General features: G+C 42.9%; 1 protein-coding gene across 1 annotated transcript in view; it reads left to right on the forward strand.

Annotated features, from left to right (window-relative positions):
• LOC115305236 overlaps positions 1-4,172 on the forward strand; it is a 34,640-nt gene extending 30,468 nt beyond the window's left edge. Inside the window, exons 2-6 of the mRNA XM_029955510.1 lie at positions 845-861; positions 1,661-1,736; positions 1,988-2,243; positions 2,931-2,983; positions 3,965-4,172. Coding sequence (XP_029811370.1) covers positions 845-861; positions 1,661-1,736; positions 1,988-2,243; positions 2,931-2,983; positions 3,965-4,012 — 450 coding nt within the window. The 3' untranslated portion in view covers positions 4,013-4,172. The remainder of the gene's footprint in view (positions 1-844; positions 862-1,660; positions 1,737-1,987; positions 2,244-2,930; positions 2,984-3,964) is intronic.
• Positions 4,173-13,308: the final 9,136 nt, after the last annotated feature.

Consider the following 13,308-nt stretch of genomic DNA (forward strand, 5'->3'; position numbering starts at 1 on the left):
ATACCATAATTTGGTCAGGTGGGGGAATAATCACTTTCTTTAAACAAGGATTTTTTTAGATACTGATTTTTATTTATGTATAGGGTTCAAAATGGTAATCCCAGTGAAGGTATTTATTGCATCATCCTTCTATTGGATTTGCATGATTGGGTGGTTTTAGTACAATTTGATGTGTCTGGATATTTGATGTGTGTGTATTAATGTTTTTTTAAGTGTTCCTGATGATTATATGTTATCTGGGTAACGCTTGTTTTACTTATTTTACTTATAGTACTTATTTAATTTACTTATTTTACTTAGCAATTTACTTATTTTCCATAAGTAAAATGAGAGGACTTGGGGCTTTCACAGGATAAGCAGTGAGACCTACCATTCTGAATACAGTTACATCTCATGTGCAAGAGCTCAAAACAATTTGTGTTGCCTGGTGAGTTTGCTGCACCGTGGAGTCAGATCTCCACTGGAGAATACTTTTCCCCCAAAGAATGACAAGTACTAAAATAAACAGAGGCTTGTGAACAAGTTGGTTACACAGGACTTCTTTGAAATAAGAATTTTGTTTAACATCAGAAAATGTTTTTAACAGTTTTCCTTGAAATGGCAGGTTAATGCCTTTAGTGAAGAGAATTAAAATTACAGTGCTATTTATCAAAACCGAATTCCTTCTCCCTACAAACTGAGGGTTATGCTTAAATGGAAATCCCAGAAAAGAAATTGCCATGAAGATCCCCACTCATAGGGAAATGCTACACAGCTACCCCCCACTTCACGGATGCATAAAGTGACTAAGGGTGAATGACAAGTTTTTAAATTTGTAACCCTTTCTCCATTTTCCCCCCTTTAGGTCAAGCTCAAGCTCAGGTTTGGCATCTCCAAACCTGGGGGTAGTTTAGAGACACCTACCTGAAAGGCTTTTAACGGAGTTCAAAGGGAAGATCAACATGTATTTCTGCGCGTAGAGCAGATTCAATAAATGCAACCTAGACTATTGAGACTTCATTACAAAACAACAACCAGCCAAACAACAACAACGAAAACCCGAACTCACACCAAGATCTTCCCGGCTGTCGGGGACCCAGAGAGGAGCAAGCAGGGGCTGGCAGCTCCCAGGCTTCACTCTTGCCTGCCGGACAGCTGGACAACTCAGCCCACCTGGGAGGATGCTTCTGTTTACATCTCAGGTTGCCGCCTGACGATTGGCAGCTGGGCTGGAAGGGAGGGTCCTCAGGAAACGCGACACTGGGGATGCTGCCCCCTATCACATGATGGAAATTTCCACTCTTTAGAAAGGCGAAAAGAAAAGAAAAGGAGGGTCTCTCAATCCACCCTTTTCCGATACTTCCCCCAGATCGGCAGAAGTAGAAAAAGACGCAGGTGAGCAACACTTTTATTTTCTGCTAGACTTAGGGACTTGTCAGTGTGTGAACCTGTGGCTGTATCCCTGCCGTATTGGTGATTGTGCGCGTGTGTGATTGCGCGCACAGGGACACGCACGTGTGCAGTCCGGTCGCTCAACCGTCTGGGACTTAGGTTAGGTATTGTAGCTCTTCGTAACTTGTTTGTCGATTGACCCCAATTCTTCCTAGATTTTCCAAAGGATCGTGCTTTGGGTGGGTTATTGCAGGCTAATGACCAGTTGACTAGAAATTAAGTAAACCAGGACATACAGAGGTAAAGGGAACTGGCTAGGAAGACTCCTGTGTGGCTTCCTTTGCAAAAGAGGCGGCTATGCCAAGGTAGCCCATTCCCAGGAGGCGGGAGGGGGTGGCTGGGGCGTGGGGCACCCCCATCCCGGGATTTCCTAGGCCCCGGGATTTCCAGTTAGGTGTCCTGGGACCGCCTTCCACAGCGCTGAGCCACCAGCCTCTATCCAGTCGGCTTGCGACCAGTGCTGGCGAGTGCTATCCAAGTCGCGGGGCAGGGGCCCGTGTCCTCAGGGAGGGGACATTGGGTGCTGGACCTAAAATAGACCCGTTGTCCCTGACAGCTGGGCTGCCTGGGCCAGGCCAGCACGGTTCCCCTGGTGGGGGGCTGTGGCCCCGGGACGAGTCCCGAGACAGGCTCCTTGAGGGGAGGAGGAAGGCGAGAGCCGTGCTGGATCTGGGGGCCCAGACTGAGGGCAGCGGCTGGTTCGAATACTGCGTCCAAAGTCCCAAGGGAGGTGTCCAGCGCAGTTGGACCAGGAAGCCTGGGGCGCACTGGAGAGAAGGGACGAGAGGCGCAGAAACGCGGAGCGGGAAAAGGCGAGTGAAATCGAAGGGACGTGGAGGGGACATCGGAGAGAGGGGTGAAGCCGAGAGGATATGAGTCCAGAGCCTGGAGAGCATGAGGGTTGGAGAAAAAAATGGAGAAAAGAGAATGAATGAAGAGAAGAGGGAAGGGAGCACAGAGAGCCCCTGGGATGAGCTGGGAGCCTCCCCGAGTCCGAGAGAGAGAGAGGGGTGAGCGCGGGGACGAGCTCGCGGTGCTCTGGGAGCAGCACGGGGAGTGGCTTTTCGCAGGCGGTGGCACCGGTGGGCCCTGGCCGCTGGCAGGGGTGGAGGCTCCGAGGCACACAGTGCGCCCCGCGGGCCCCCAGGGTCTCTGAGTGATCCTGCCGGGAGAGGTGGGGAGAATGCCCAGCCTGTGCTCTGTGCGCTGGGGCAGCCCAGGAGATGCTCACCGGCCTGCTGACTTGGTTAGAGGAAAGCGATACATTAAACTGTGAAGCCTAGCCTGAGAGGCTTGGTGGCTGTCAGGGCACGGTGTGTACCGGGCAGTGAGGGGGCAGTGGTTGGGACCTTGAGAGACTTGCCGAGGACCTAGAGATCCGAGCCTCAGTTCTAAGCAGAGTGTTTAGATCCCTGGTCCTGGTTTCGCCTGAGGACGGAGTGTCTCGATGTCAATGATGTCAATTTCTCAGTGCAAAATGCATCTCTCCCTGTCTCCAGGGCATCTTAGATCCCGAGAAAAGAGGCAAAAGGGTAGCTGCGGCCCTGGAGGTGTAAGTAGACCCTGGCCGCCCACGCAGGTCCCACAGACGCCTTTTCGCCAGGTGCTCCTCCCCACTCCCCACCCCCAGGCTCCTGGCCGGGCTTTCTTTGCTAAGGCGTTTGGGAGCGGTGCTGCTTCTCACCTCTGGGGGAAGGAGGGAGAGTTGGTCTGTTTTCCATTTTACTGGCTTCTTATATTCGTATTTATTTGCTTCCAGGCATCACAGACACAGTCGTTATGACTGAATTGTCCTATATTGTAAAAAAGAGCACGCTACACCTAGATCACAATTTTCAGGGCCTGGTAGCTAGGGCTCTACTTTGGGTTTGGTTCAACTTTGGTTATAGCCTTTTATAGACCTTAATTTTGGGGAGAGGTGAGGGCCCGGTGGGGGGGAATAAGCCCCACTGCAAACAAGTCCCTAAGGAGTCATTGAGATTGGTGGACTCATTGGATCACAAGAAGTGTGTGTGTGTGTGTGTGTGTATGGACGTGAGTGTGCACTCATGTAATACAGCTTCTCAAATGCTAACACGTGAATCCTCAAAATCCATGGTCTGGTTAGAAGTTTGTAAGGACAGAGAAACTGAGGAGACTGTGAACTTTGCCAAATTATTGAATGTCGTGTGTTCAGAGACAGAAAGCTTTTCATGGGCTGATTCTATCACAAAACACTAAAAGCAGGGAGACTGGTGTAAGGGGATAAATAATTTTCAAGGCTGCAGGGATAGAGGAGTATGTAATGCAAGGTGTATATATATATACACACACATATACATACATTATTATATTTATATTAGGTTATTGCTTCTTTTATGTTAAATCCTCAAACAACTGTATGAAATAGATTCTATTATTATCCTCATTTTACAGAGCAGGATTGGGACACATACAGTGTGAGGAACATAGAACCTCTTTGGAAATCCTATTTGGGCAGTTAATTGTTTTTAAATCTAAATGAACAATTCTCTTTCATTTTGTACTCTAACAGGTGACTTTCAGGGACCCAAAGCTGACTGTTTGGCCTGTTACAGACTAATCCAATGCTAAGAAAGCCAAGACATGACCATATAGCTACATACTGAATCTTTGCCAGCCCAGAACTTGATTTTTTCAATAAGTGACATTTGAGAAATACATAGGATACCTATGATTACTGTCGGTTTATCAAATGCTGAGGACGAACATAATAAATATAGCTGCTGTGGACTTCTGTGTTAAATGTTTTTCTTCTTTCATGTCATTGTCCTTGTTTATTTCCTCAGTGTTTTTCAGGCATCTATTCCTTTTCCTTCCCCTTATCCTTTGTACTGACTTACTAATATTTTCTAACTATTTTTAAATTTTAAAAAATGAAGGGCTTATTATCCAAAGCAATGACTTCTATGAAAAAAAAAAAACAAAGGTATAATGGGGTTTATAGCTACTTATATTTTCTTGATATATATCGAAATAGTACGGTTTTTTTTTAATGTTTCCATGTATTTCCTGAAGTCATCTTGCTTGCCACTGGGAGCATCTTGTAGGAAGGGTAAGGGGCAGGAGACTCTCTAAGAGGAGATTCTCTAAGAGTCAGACTTTTTAGCCAAGTCCTTTACAAATGTGAATCACCTTTAATCTTCACACAAACTTCCATGGTAGAGGTGTTTGTTATCTTCATTTTTACAGAGGAGAAAATTGAAGCTCATAGAAATTAAGGAAAGAGTCAAGGGTCACCCAGGTGGTAATTGACAGTGCTGGCATCAGAACTAAGTCCCTTCTGTGCCTGAGTTCCTGCTTCCATTTAAGCCAGCAGAAGGAAAGTCAACTAGGAAAACAAAAACTTAAGGAAAAAAGAGTTTTAGAAAGATGTTACACAACAGGGTAGGATATGCATGATGGGAGAAATGAATGGCCAATTCTCTTTCGTATGACTGTGAACCTTCTTCTGGTCTTCCTTCTACTATTTTTGTAATGACTTAATTCCATTCACTCATTCCACAAACAATCACTGACTATCATTATCTTCCAGGAACCTGGGTAGGGAGTTTCTTTATCCCTGTTCCCCTAACACCTACTACAGTCCTGGGCAAATGTGCCTGAGAAATGTTTGTTGAATAAATGAATTGGTCTAGGTGAGGAAGGAATAAATAAAGCATTGTTAACGGTCAGGAAGAATTCAGATTTAAGCATGCCACCACTGAAGCTGGCTTAGGAAGGGGCCAGAGAATATTTCAAGACTAGGTAATACCAGAACTAGGTTATGAAGTAGAAATAAAAGTTAATCAGGTGGAGAGAAGGAAGTGGGAGAGGATTGTCAACAGAGCCTAGGCTGAAGGAAGAAAGGAGAAAGTATGAGCCACTTTGGGAATTTGGGAGTTCCGAACTGGGAAGTGGAGCATGTGAGGGAGGAGTGGCATGTGAGGTCCTGGCTCTCTCTGTCTGCAGGGCTCCCAAAGCTCTGCCCTGCCCTTGTGTTTCAGAAGGGAACTGTCCTAACAAGGAACAAAAGGACTGAATACAGGAATTGACAACACATTTTATTATTTTATCATTCAGTGATGGTCATATAATATAGAACTATAATTTTTTAGACTCCTTATAATATTAGGGTTTCAAACACCACACCCAAATGGAAAGATCAGACTTTGAGGTCCTCTGTATGAGAATATCAATTATTTTTCTGGTTCTTAAGGGAATACTCCATTTTAACAAAGATGCAACTTACACAATCACAAAAACTATTTCCAAACAAATGGTTTTCTGAGTTCTTTTCACAGAGAGGGTAGCTAGGGAGGATTTTTCTTCTTATTTTAGTTTTTAGTGGTTTTGCTTACTTTATTGTGTTGCAGAGAGTCTGGAAGGGAAAATGTATTAAAAAATATATAACAAAGTGAGAGGGAATGGAGTGACAGTAATGATGTCAACCTCCTAGTTCCACAGTACATGTTTATGCCAGTTAGGATTCTGGCTTTTGATAACAGACTTGGAGAACTGAACTCCCATTGTCCCCTGTTAGGGATCTTTTATGCCAGTTTCTCATCCCAGGGTCAGAGGTCTGCCTGTTCACCATTTCCACACTTATAAAATACTGTTACTCAAACTGTCATTTGGAAAGGAATTCAAAGGGTAAATGAAATCTACAAGTAATCCAAAATCCGATTTCAGCTAATACATTAAATCCTCTACTTTTTAGCATTATATCCCTGGGCAAATTTTTTAATCTTTTTGAGCTTCAGTCTCTTCAGCAACAAAACTGAGATCATAATAGCACTTACCTCATGGGATTGTTATGAGGATTAAGTGAGTTAATACATGTAGAATGCTTAGACTCATGCCTGATTCATAGTGAGCACTCAATACGGGATCACTATTATTGTTAATGTTATTTATTCTGCCACCCAAAGCATTATTTGGAATGCTAACAAATGTCTATACCAAATGTTCTGTGACCATGTGTTTTCCTCTGTCATAACTGAAATGAAGGAAACAGAAGAGAGGAAATGAATAAAAGGATAAATAATACACAGGACAGTCCAGCCCAGAATAATGTCATCCCCTGGATAATAAGATCGAAATGTTCCCTTATTTCCTGTTGGCTATTTGCCTCTATTTCTCCTGATAAATCTCGCATGTATCCATCATTAGAATGAACATCTCCGATTCCCTTGTTTTTTCTCATTTTTGTCTCCATTGGTGCTTCACAGAGTGCCTAGCACAAACAAATACTCATGCATATCTGCTGAAGGAAGAAAGGAAGACCTGTTGTTTTTTTTAAAAATAGTATTTAATTATTTTGAAAAATTTTTAATGTTTATTCAGTTTTGAGAGACAGAGATAGAGTGTGAGCAGGGGAAGAGCAGAAAGAGGGAGACACGGAATTGGAAGCAGGCTCCAGGCTCTGAGCTGTCAGCGCAGAGCCCAAAGCAGGGTTTGAACTCATGAACTGCAAGATGAGCCAAAGTTGGCTGCTCATCTGATGGAGCCATCCCGGCACCCCAAAACAGTATTTATTCTTCAAGCAAGTATGTTTTCACTGCAATATTAAAGGCTTTTGCCAAGTGAATTTGTGCCTTACTGACAGTCAATGTAAATCTTTTTAAATTAAATTATTCAATGTGCATTATTGCACATGATTAAGCATGCAGGCAGGGAATCAGGGAACGTGGACAGGAGCCCCTGCTTCATCACACAGCGGGGCTTCCTGGATTCAGATCTTGGCTCTATCATCTGCTTGTACTGGCTTCCGGTTTGGCTCTCCCACTTTCTACCTGAGCGGCCCGGACAGAGGTGGTTACTAACCTCACTGCTTCATTCTCTTCATCTGTACAATGAAGGAAACAGTTCCTACTTCATAAGGATTTTATGAGGATAAGGCAATTATATATGGCACATGGTAAGATTTAGGAGTGTTTGTTAAGCAGCTAAAAGAAAACAGTTTTTGAATTAGATGTAACACTAAGAATAATTCCTTATAATAATACCTCATAGAATTCATGTGATGATACCGCATGACACACAATAAATCCTCAAAAAATGTTACCATTACTATTGCTATTATGGCAAATCCTTATTTCTATTCCCCTCCCCCTCCCTCCCCCCAGGAGTTGGGCCCTGACTTGGCTTTTCCTTTTTTTTTTTTGGTCCACTGAAAAATCATATTGATTCTACCTTCTGTTTCAGGATAACTTTTCCTCCCCACCCACCCTGTGTTTGTCCTGTCATTTTGCCTTGCGTCATTCGCGCGCTTTTCACACTGCATACTTCTCAGGACAAGGACTTTGCTCTTTGTTTTGGCATAATTTTATTCCACTGGGTACACTCATGGTACTATAAAAATGTTAAGGAAAAAAAAAAGATGTAATCCCCCCAAGAGGCAACTTTGGCCACCAGCTGGTCAGGGTGCCTGTGTCTGCAGTGTCGGTACTCGGTGTGCGGAGCATCTCTGACAGTGGCCAGTGGCTCACGGGTGACACTCATCCTGCTCAGCCACTGCCTGTTTGTGCGCTGGGAGCATGAGCTGGGTCGCGGTGCGAGGGAGGACAGGCGCCGCTCGCAAGTCTGCCTGCTTTTGCTGAGACTTCTCTAGAGAAACCAGGCGAGTGAGGGAGATGGACTTGGAAAGAAAAGTAGGGGGGCGGGAAACTGTAAAAGGAGGGGGAGGAGGGCAGCCCTTTCTGTTTTTAAGAATGGTTTCCTGCATGTGAGGTGGGGCTACCCATGCTAGAGTCTTATTTTCTGGAAGTTTTCCAAATGGAAGGAATGTAGTACATAGATGCAGAATGTTCTTATAAACCGTGTGGTCAAACTGATCTTGATTGTGAAAGTGGTCTCACTAAAAGCACCCAACCTTGCTTTGTGAATGCCTGACAAGAAATCATATGGTTCACAGCACGACATAAATGGAGTGATTTTATTACAGTCCTGAGAACACATTTTGTCACTCTATTACTCCTTTTTGGGTTTTGAAGCAATTCTTTAGAAACAACACACTTAAAAAATCTGACACTTTCTTGGCATGTGTCACTATGCTCTATGTCGTTATACTTGCTGTACAGAGAAGTCCATGCTGTTGGTGGACTTTACATTTAAACTTTGTATTTTGAAGTGATTACAGAGTCACAAGAAGCTGTCAAGGTAGCACCGAGAGGCCCCATACATCTTTGACCCAGTTACATCTGACAACTTCCGTGCAAGATCAAAACCAGGAAATCGATGTTGGTGCAATGTGTGTGCACCATGTGTGTCGTTTCCAGGTCACCTTGCCACGTGGATCGCTGTGTGCAGCCGCCACCACAACCAAGACATAGCACTTCCATCATGTGGAAGATCTTCCTTGCAGAACTCCTTGATTGCCACACTCACCCCCTTCTCCCTTCCCCTGACACGGAGAGGTTTTCCATTTCCTTATTTTAATTGTTTTGAGAACATTACAGAAGCTGAATCATAGGAGATGTGACCTTTTTGCAATCGATTTTTTTTTTTTCATTCAGCATAACAATCCTGAGATCCATTCAAGTTGTTGTATCAATAGTTGGGTCCTTTTTATTGCTAAGCAGTATTCCAGCAGCCTCACCATATTTAGTGGTGGGTTTTCTTCTCAACTGATAGAGCTTCAGTTGGATTAAAGAGATAGTGAGGGTATTTGGGTAAAGTGGGAAGACAAACTCTAAATAAGTTTTTAACTTCAAAATGACATGTGTGTATTACAGGGCGATATATAAAATACATTTTTTATTTAAAACAGGGACCCCTGGCCAACTGAAAAGGAGAAAAGGAATATGGCAGAAAAAAAAAACTGACTTTAGACAGTATAATATAAAACCTGGCACCTTTTAAGATTTCTACAGAAATAGGATTATTTATCCTGTGACTTTATCATTAGTTAGGATAATCCAGATTTCTTGAGGCTAATTTTAAAAATGCTTCTACAATATGGGATTTCACTGCCAGTCTCCTTAGTCACATTGCTGATAACTCAGGGGGATGGCTGGAAATGACTGAGTGGCTCTCCAGTTTAGCAAGGGTCACAGAGTCAAAGTAGCATCTTTAGCCCCAGGGCATCTATCAAGGGTCCTGGGACTCTAGGCATCATTCTATTCTGGCCATTCACCCCACCCACCAGTGCGGGGAGCATCTCCCAGAGTTCACTTAAGTCAGGTGTTTGTGTTTTTTTTTGTTTTGTTTTGTTTTTAATGTTTCTTTTATTTTTGAGAGAGAGAGAGACAGAGCACAACCGGGAGAGGGGCAGAGAGAGGGAGACACAGAATCCAAAGCAGGCCCCACTGTCAGCACAGAGCCCAACACGGGGCTCGAACCCACAAACCATGAGATCAGGACAGAGCAGAAGTAGGACATTCAACCAACTGAGCCACCCAGGTGTTCCCCCTAAGTCAGGTTTTGAACCAAGGATATGCTTCTTCACCTGAACACCCAGAAGCAGCGGGAACCTGGACTCCAAGGGCTGTAACTAGTTCAGGGAAAAGCAGCACTTGTGAATAGTACTTAGAGTTAGGCTTATACCCTCCCCTCCCCCCACGTTTAGCCTGTACCTAAAGTTCTCACACCCCTACCTTCCTCTCCCCAAACAGAGGAGGGAACAAAATACCCACCAGCATCTGAAAGTATAAATGCCCATTTGTGTTTTTAGAATTTCATGCTTTTCAGAGACATAACTGTCAATTCAAAAAATAACAGTCTAGACCCCTTAACTAGATCCAAGTCTAACGGAAGGCATCCTGCTCAGTCACCATCTTAATGATTTCTGTTACCAGAAACATATTCCTTATTACAAACTCTGCCAGAGGATGAAGAGTAAGTAGGGGAGAGGCTGATTCCAAAGCGTAAACATATATAGGACTATCATAGCTAAAATAATTTAAAACTCCTTTTATAGGCACATCTGCTCTCCTGCATCTTTCAAAATGGGATAGAATCTTTGAACTGTGTGTTATTTATTTTATTTTGTGTGAATGTTAGATACCTCACATCGCTTTGCAGGCTGTTCTTTACTGGGTTATATCTCCTGTATGTGGACCCTAAGTTCCCACATCATGTGGTAGGGCAGATAATGCAGCCTAGCAATCTTGAGGGAGTGAACACTTTGCTCTAAGTTAGGAGACTGAACAAAAGGCCTGCAGAATTTTGTTTACCTCTCTTACATTACGCTATTTACCTATTTAACTAATGATGACAGTCATTCCAAGGGTGTGATGCAAAATGCAGACACATAGCCTACAATTCCCAGTATTGCAGACTTTGGGATTTTTAAGGGGTTACTGAAGGGGTTTGTTTGATTCCTAAAGTGAAAAAAAATAGAGCTTTTCTGAAAGAAAAATAGAAACGCCTCATGTACTGTATCAGTGTAGACAAAAACCAAACAACTGTACAATTACTTTCACACAATTTTCTAATGCTATAGCAGTATCCACACTTTAAAGAATGACACCAAATATAATGGTTTCCATTATTCTTTACACCAGAATTCCATAAAGTTCAAACTCCTTAACCTAGCAGTCAAGGTCAACCTCAGCCAGACTCTACACAAACACTGCATGTGAGCGGAAGTAGACTCCAGTGGTCTTGGTGTTACTGGGGCCAAACTTCTGATCCCATTTCTCCTGCCTGGAACCATGCTCCTCTCTCTGGAGTCAGACCATTCTTCCTCCATGAAACCTGTTTCATTTGCTCCAGCTCGCATGCTGAGCCCTCCAGTTCAGTTCCATGTCTTGACGACAGGGATCCTGTTACGAATAGTGTCCAACAAAAAAGTAGGTACCCAGTGGTGATGGGATGTTGTTATGAGTGGGGCTCTGCAGTCTGATGTGGCGGGGGGTTGGGGGTGGGGGCGAGTTCTGACTCAGTCACCTCTTCACCAGCGTTGGTCTTTGGGTAAGTCTTCTTGAGCATCAGTTGCCTACTTATAAAATGGGGATAATACTACCTACCTCAGAGGTGAGGGTTTTTTCTGATTTGATACATGGGACCTGCTTAGCTCATGGATGGCTATCATGAAGATGATTACTAATGAGAATTTAAAAAGTGAGATTTCAGACTTGACAAAATTAACAGGCCAATGGTCGGAGTGGAGGATGCAGACTAGAAAACTTGATAGTTCAGGCTCCTCTGTGTTTCTCAACCCTGCCTGCAGTCACGGGAAGGGACAGGGTCCCTCTATGCCTATCAAGGAAGGCAATCTCTAATCCTGACTCTAATCTGGGACTCAGAGTGAAGCAGAAAGATTCTTTCCTTTTTATGTCTAACAGAAATGTGTGTGGCTTGGCACAGATTTTATTTTTGGTAAGAAGTAATCAAATGATGAGTAAATTTCTAACAAGAAAGGAACAAATACTAGATGTTGGCTTCAAAAAGTAATTAAAATGGTCTCACAATGAGTCATCGGTCCTTGAAGCTATTACAAATACAATATGCAGCCTTTGAAAAGTGAAAAGTTCAATGAATTAACTGGTTGTTTGATCTGCATAAAGCCAAATTAGTAGATTTTCTGATATTCCCTTACAAATCAGTTGATATTTCACTGCAGCATAGGTTCAATCCAATCAAGGACATAATCATTAGTGTGCTCTTGCTTACACTGGCTTCTAAACAAACCCTTTTTGTTTTAAATTGCAGATCTAAAAATGATGTGTTCAGACCATACCGTGCAATTACAAATAGAATAGGGATACTTTAAATAAATAGCAAAGGAGATTAGTTTGGGATAAGGTGGGCAATCACATATAGATTCTGATTTTATCTTGTTCTTGGGGCCATACTTTAAATACTATTTTTTGCCCAGTGATTAGAACTCTATGTGTATACGGATTTCAAATAACAACCCCCCAACCCCAAGGATGTCCACAAGAATTTGCTGATGCACATGTACACATGGATATTTCTAAATTTCACAGGCATAGAGGAGGAAAATTCTGTCCAAAAGTCTCATTTTTGGGGTGCCTGTGTAGCTCAACCGGTGATCATCTAACTCTTGATTTCAGCTAGGGCATGATCTCATGGTTCGTGAGATCAAGCCCCACATGGGGATTCTCTCTCTCTGCCCCTCCTCCACTTGCTCTCTCTCAAAAGAAATAAACATAAAAACAAGTTTCATTTGTTTAGCTAAGGATATAGAAAAAGTCTGTTACATAATTAGAGAGTGCAGTGTTTTGGTTAAGAGGAAATTATACCTATCATAGATTGTCAATTTTCAAGGAATCAGAATATGGCAAGATCCATTTTAAAAATGAGAATTTTATTCAAGATGATTTAATCTTTTGTTGACTTCATCGATAACGTCAAAACTCAAAAATGCTAGGTAATAGAAATTTCTGGTTATTTGAAGGAATTTATAGTATCTTCCTTCTGCTTTCAACCTTTTAGGAGAAATACCAAGAAAAATATTTGAAAAGAGTTCTAAACTAGGAAACTTCAACCTTTTTAATATGGTTTCTGATATATATTTTTTTCTCCATAATATTTTATTGTCAAATTGTTTTCCATACAACACCCAGTGCTCTTCCCCTTAAGTGCCCTCCACCATCACCATCACCTCTTTTCCCCTTTTCCCCTTCCCCCTCAACCCTCAGTTCATTCTCAGCATTCAATAGTCTCTCAAGTTTTGCATCCCTCTCTTTCCCCAACTCTCTCTCCCTCCTCCGTTCCCCCTGGTTCTCGATTAGGTCTCTCTTGTTTTCCTGCTAGACCTATGAGTGCAAACATATGGTTTCTGTCCTTCTCTGCCTGGCTTACTTCACTCAGCATAACACCCTCAAGGTCCATCCACTTTCCTACGAAGGGCCATATGTCATTCCCTCTCATGATACTCCATCTTGGCAAAACTTCAACAGTTATTAATAC

Source organism: Suricata suricatta, chromosome 10, assembly GCF_006229205.1.
Source record: "Suricata suricatta isolate VVHF042 chromosome 10, meerkat_22Aug2017_6uvM2_HiC, whole genome shotgun sequence".
In the NCBI taxonomy this organism is placed as follows: Eukaryota; Metazoa; Chordata; class Mammalia; order Carnivora; family Herpestidae; genus Suricata; species Suricata suricatta.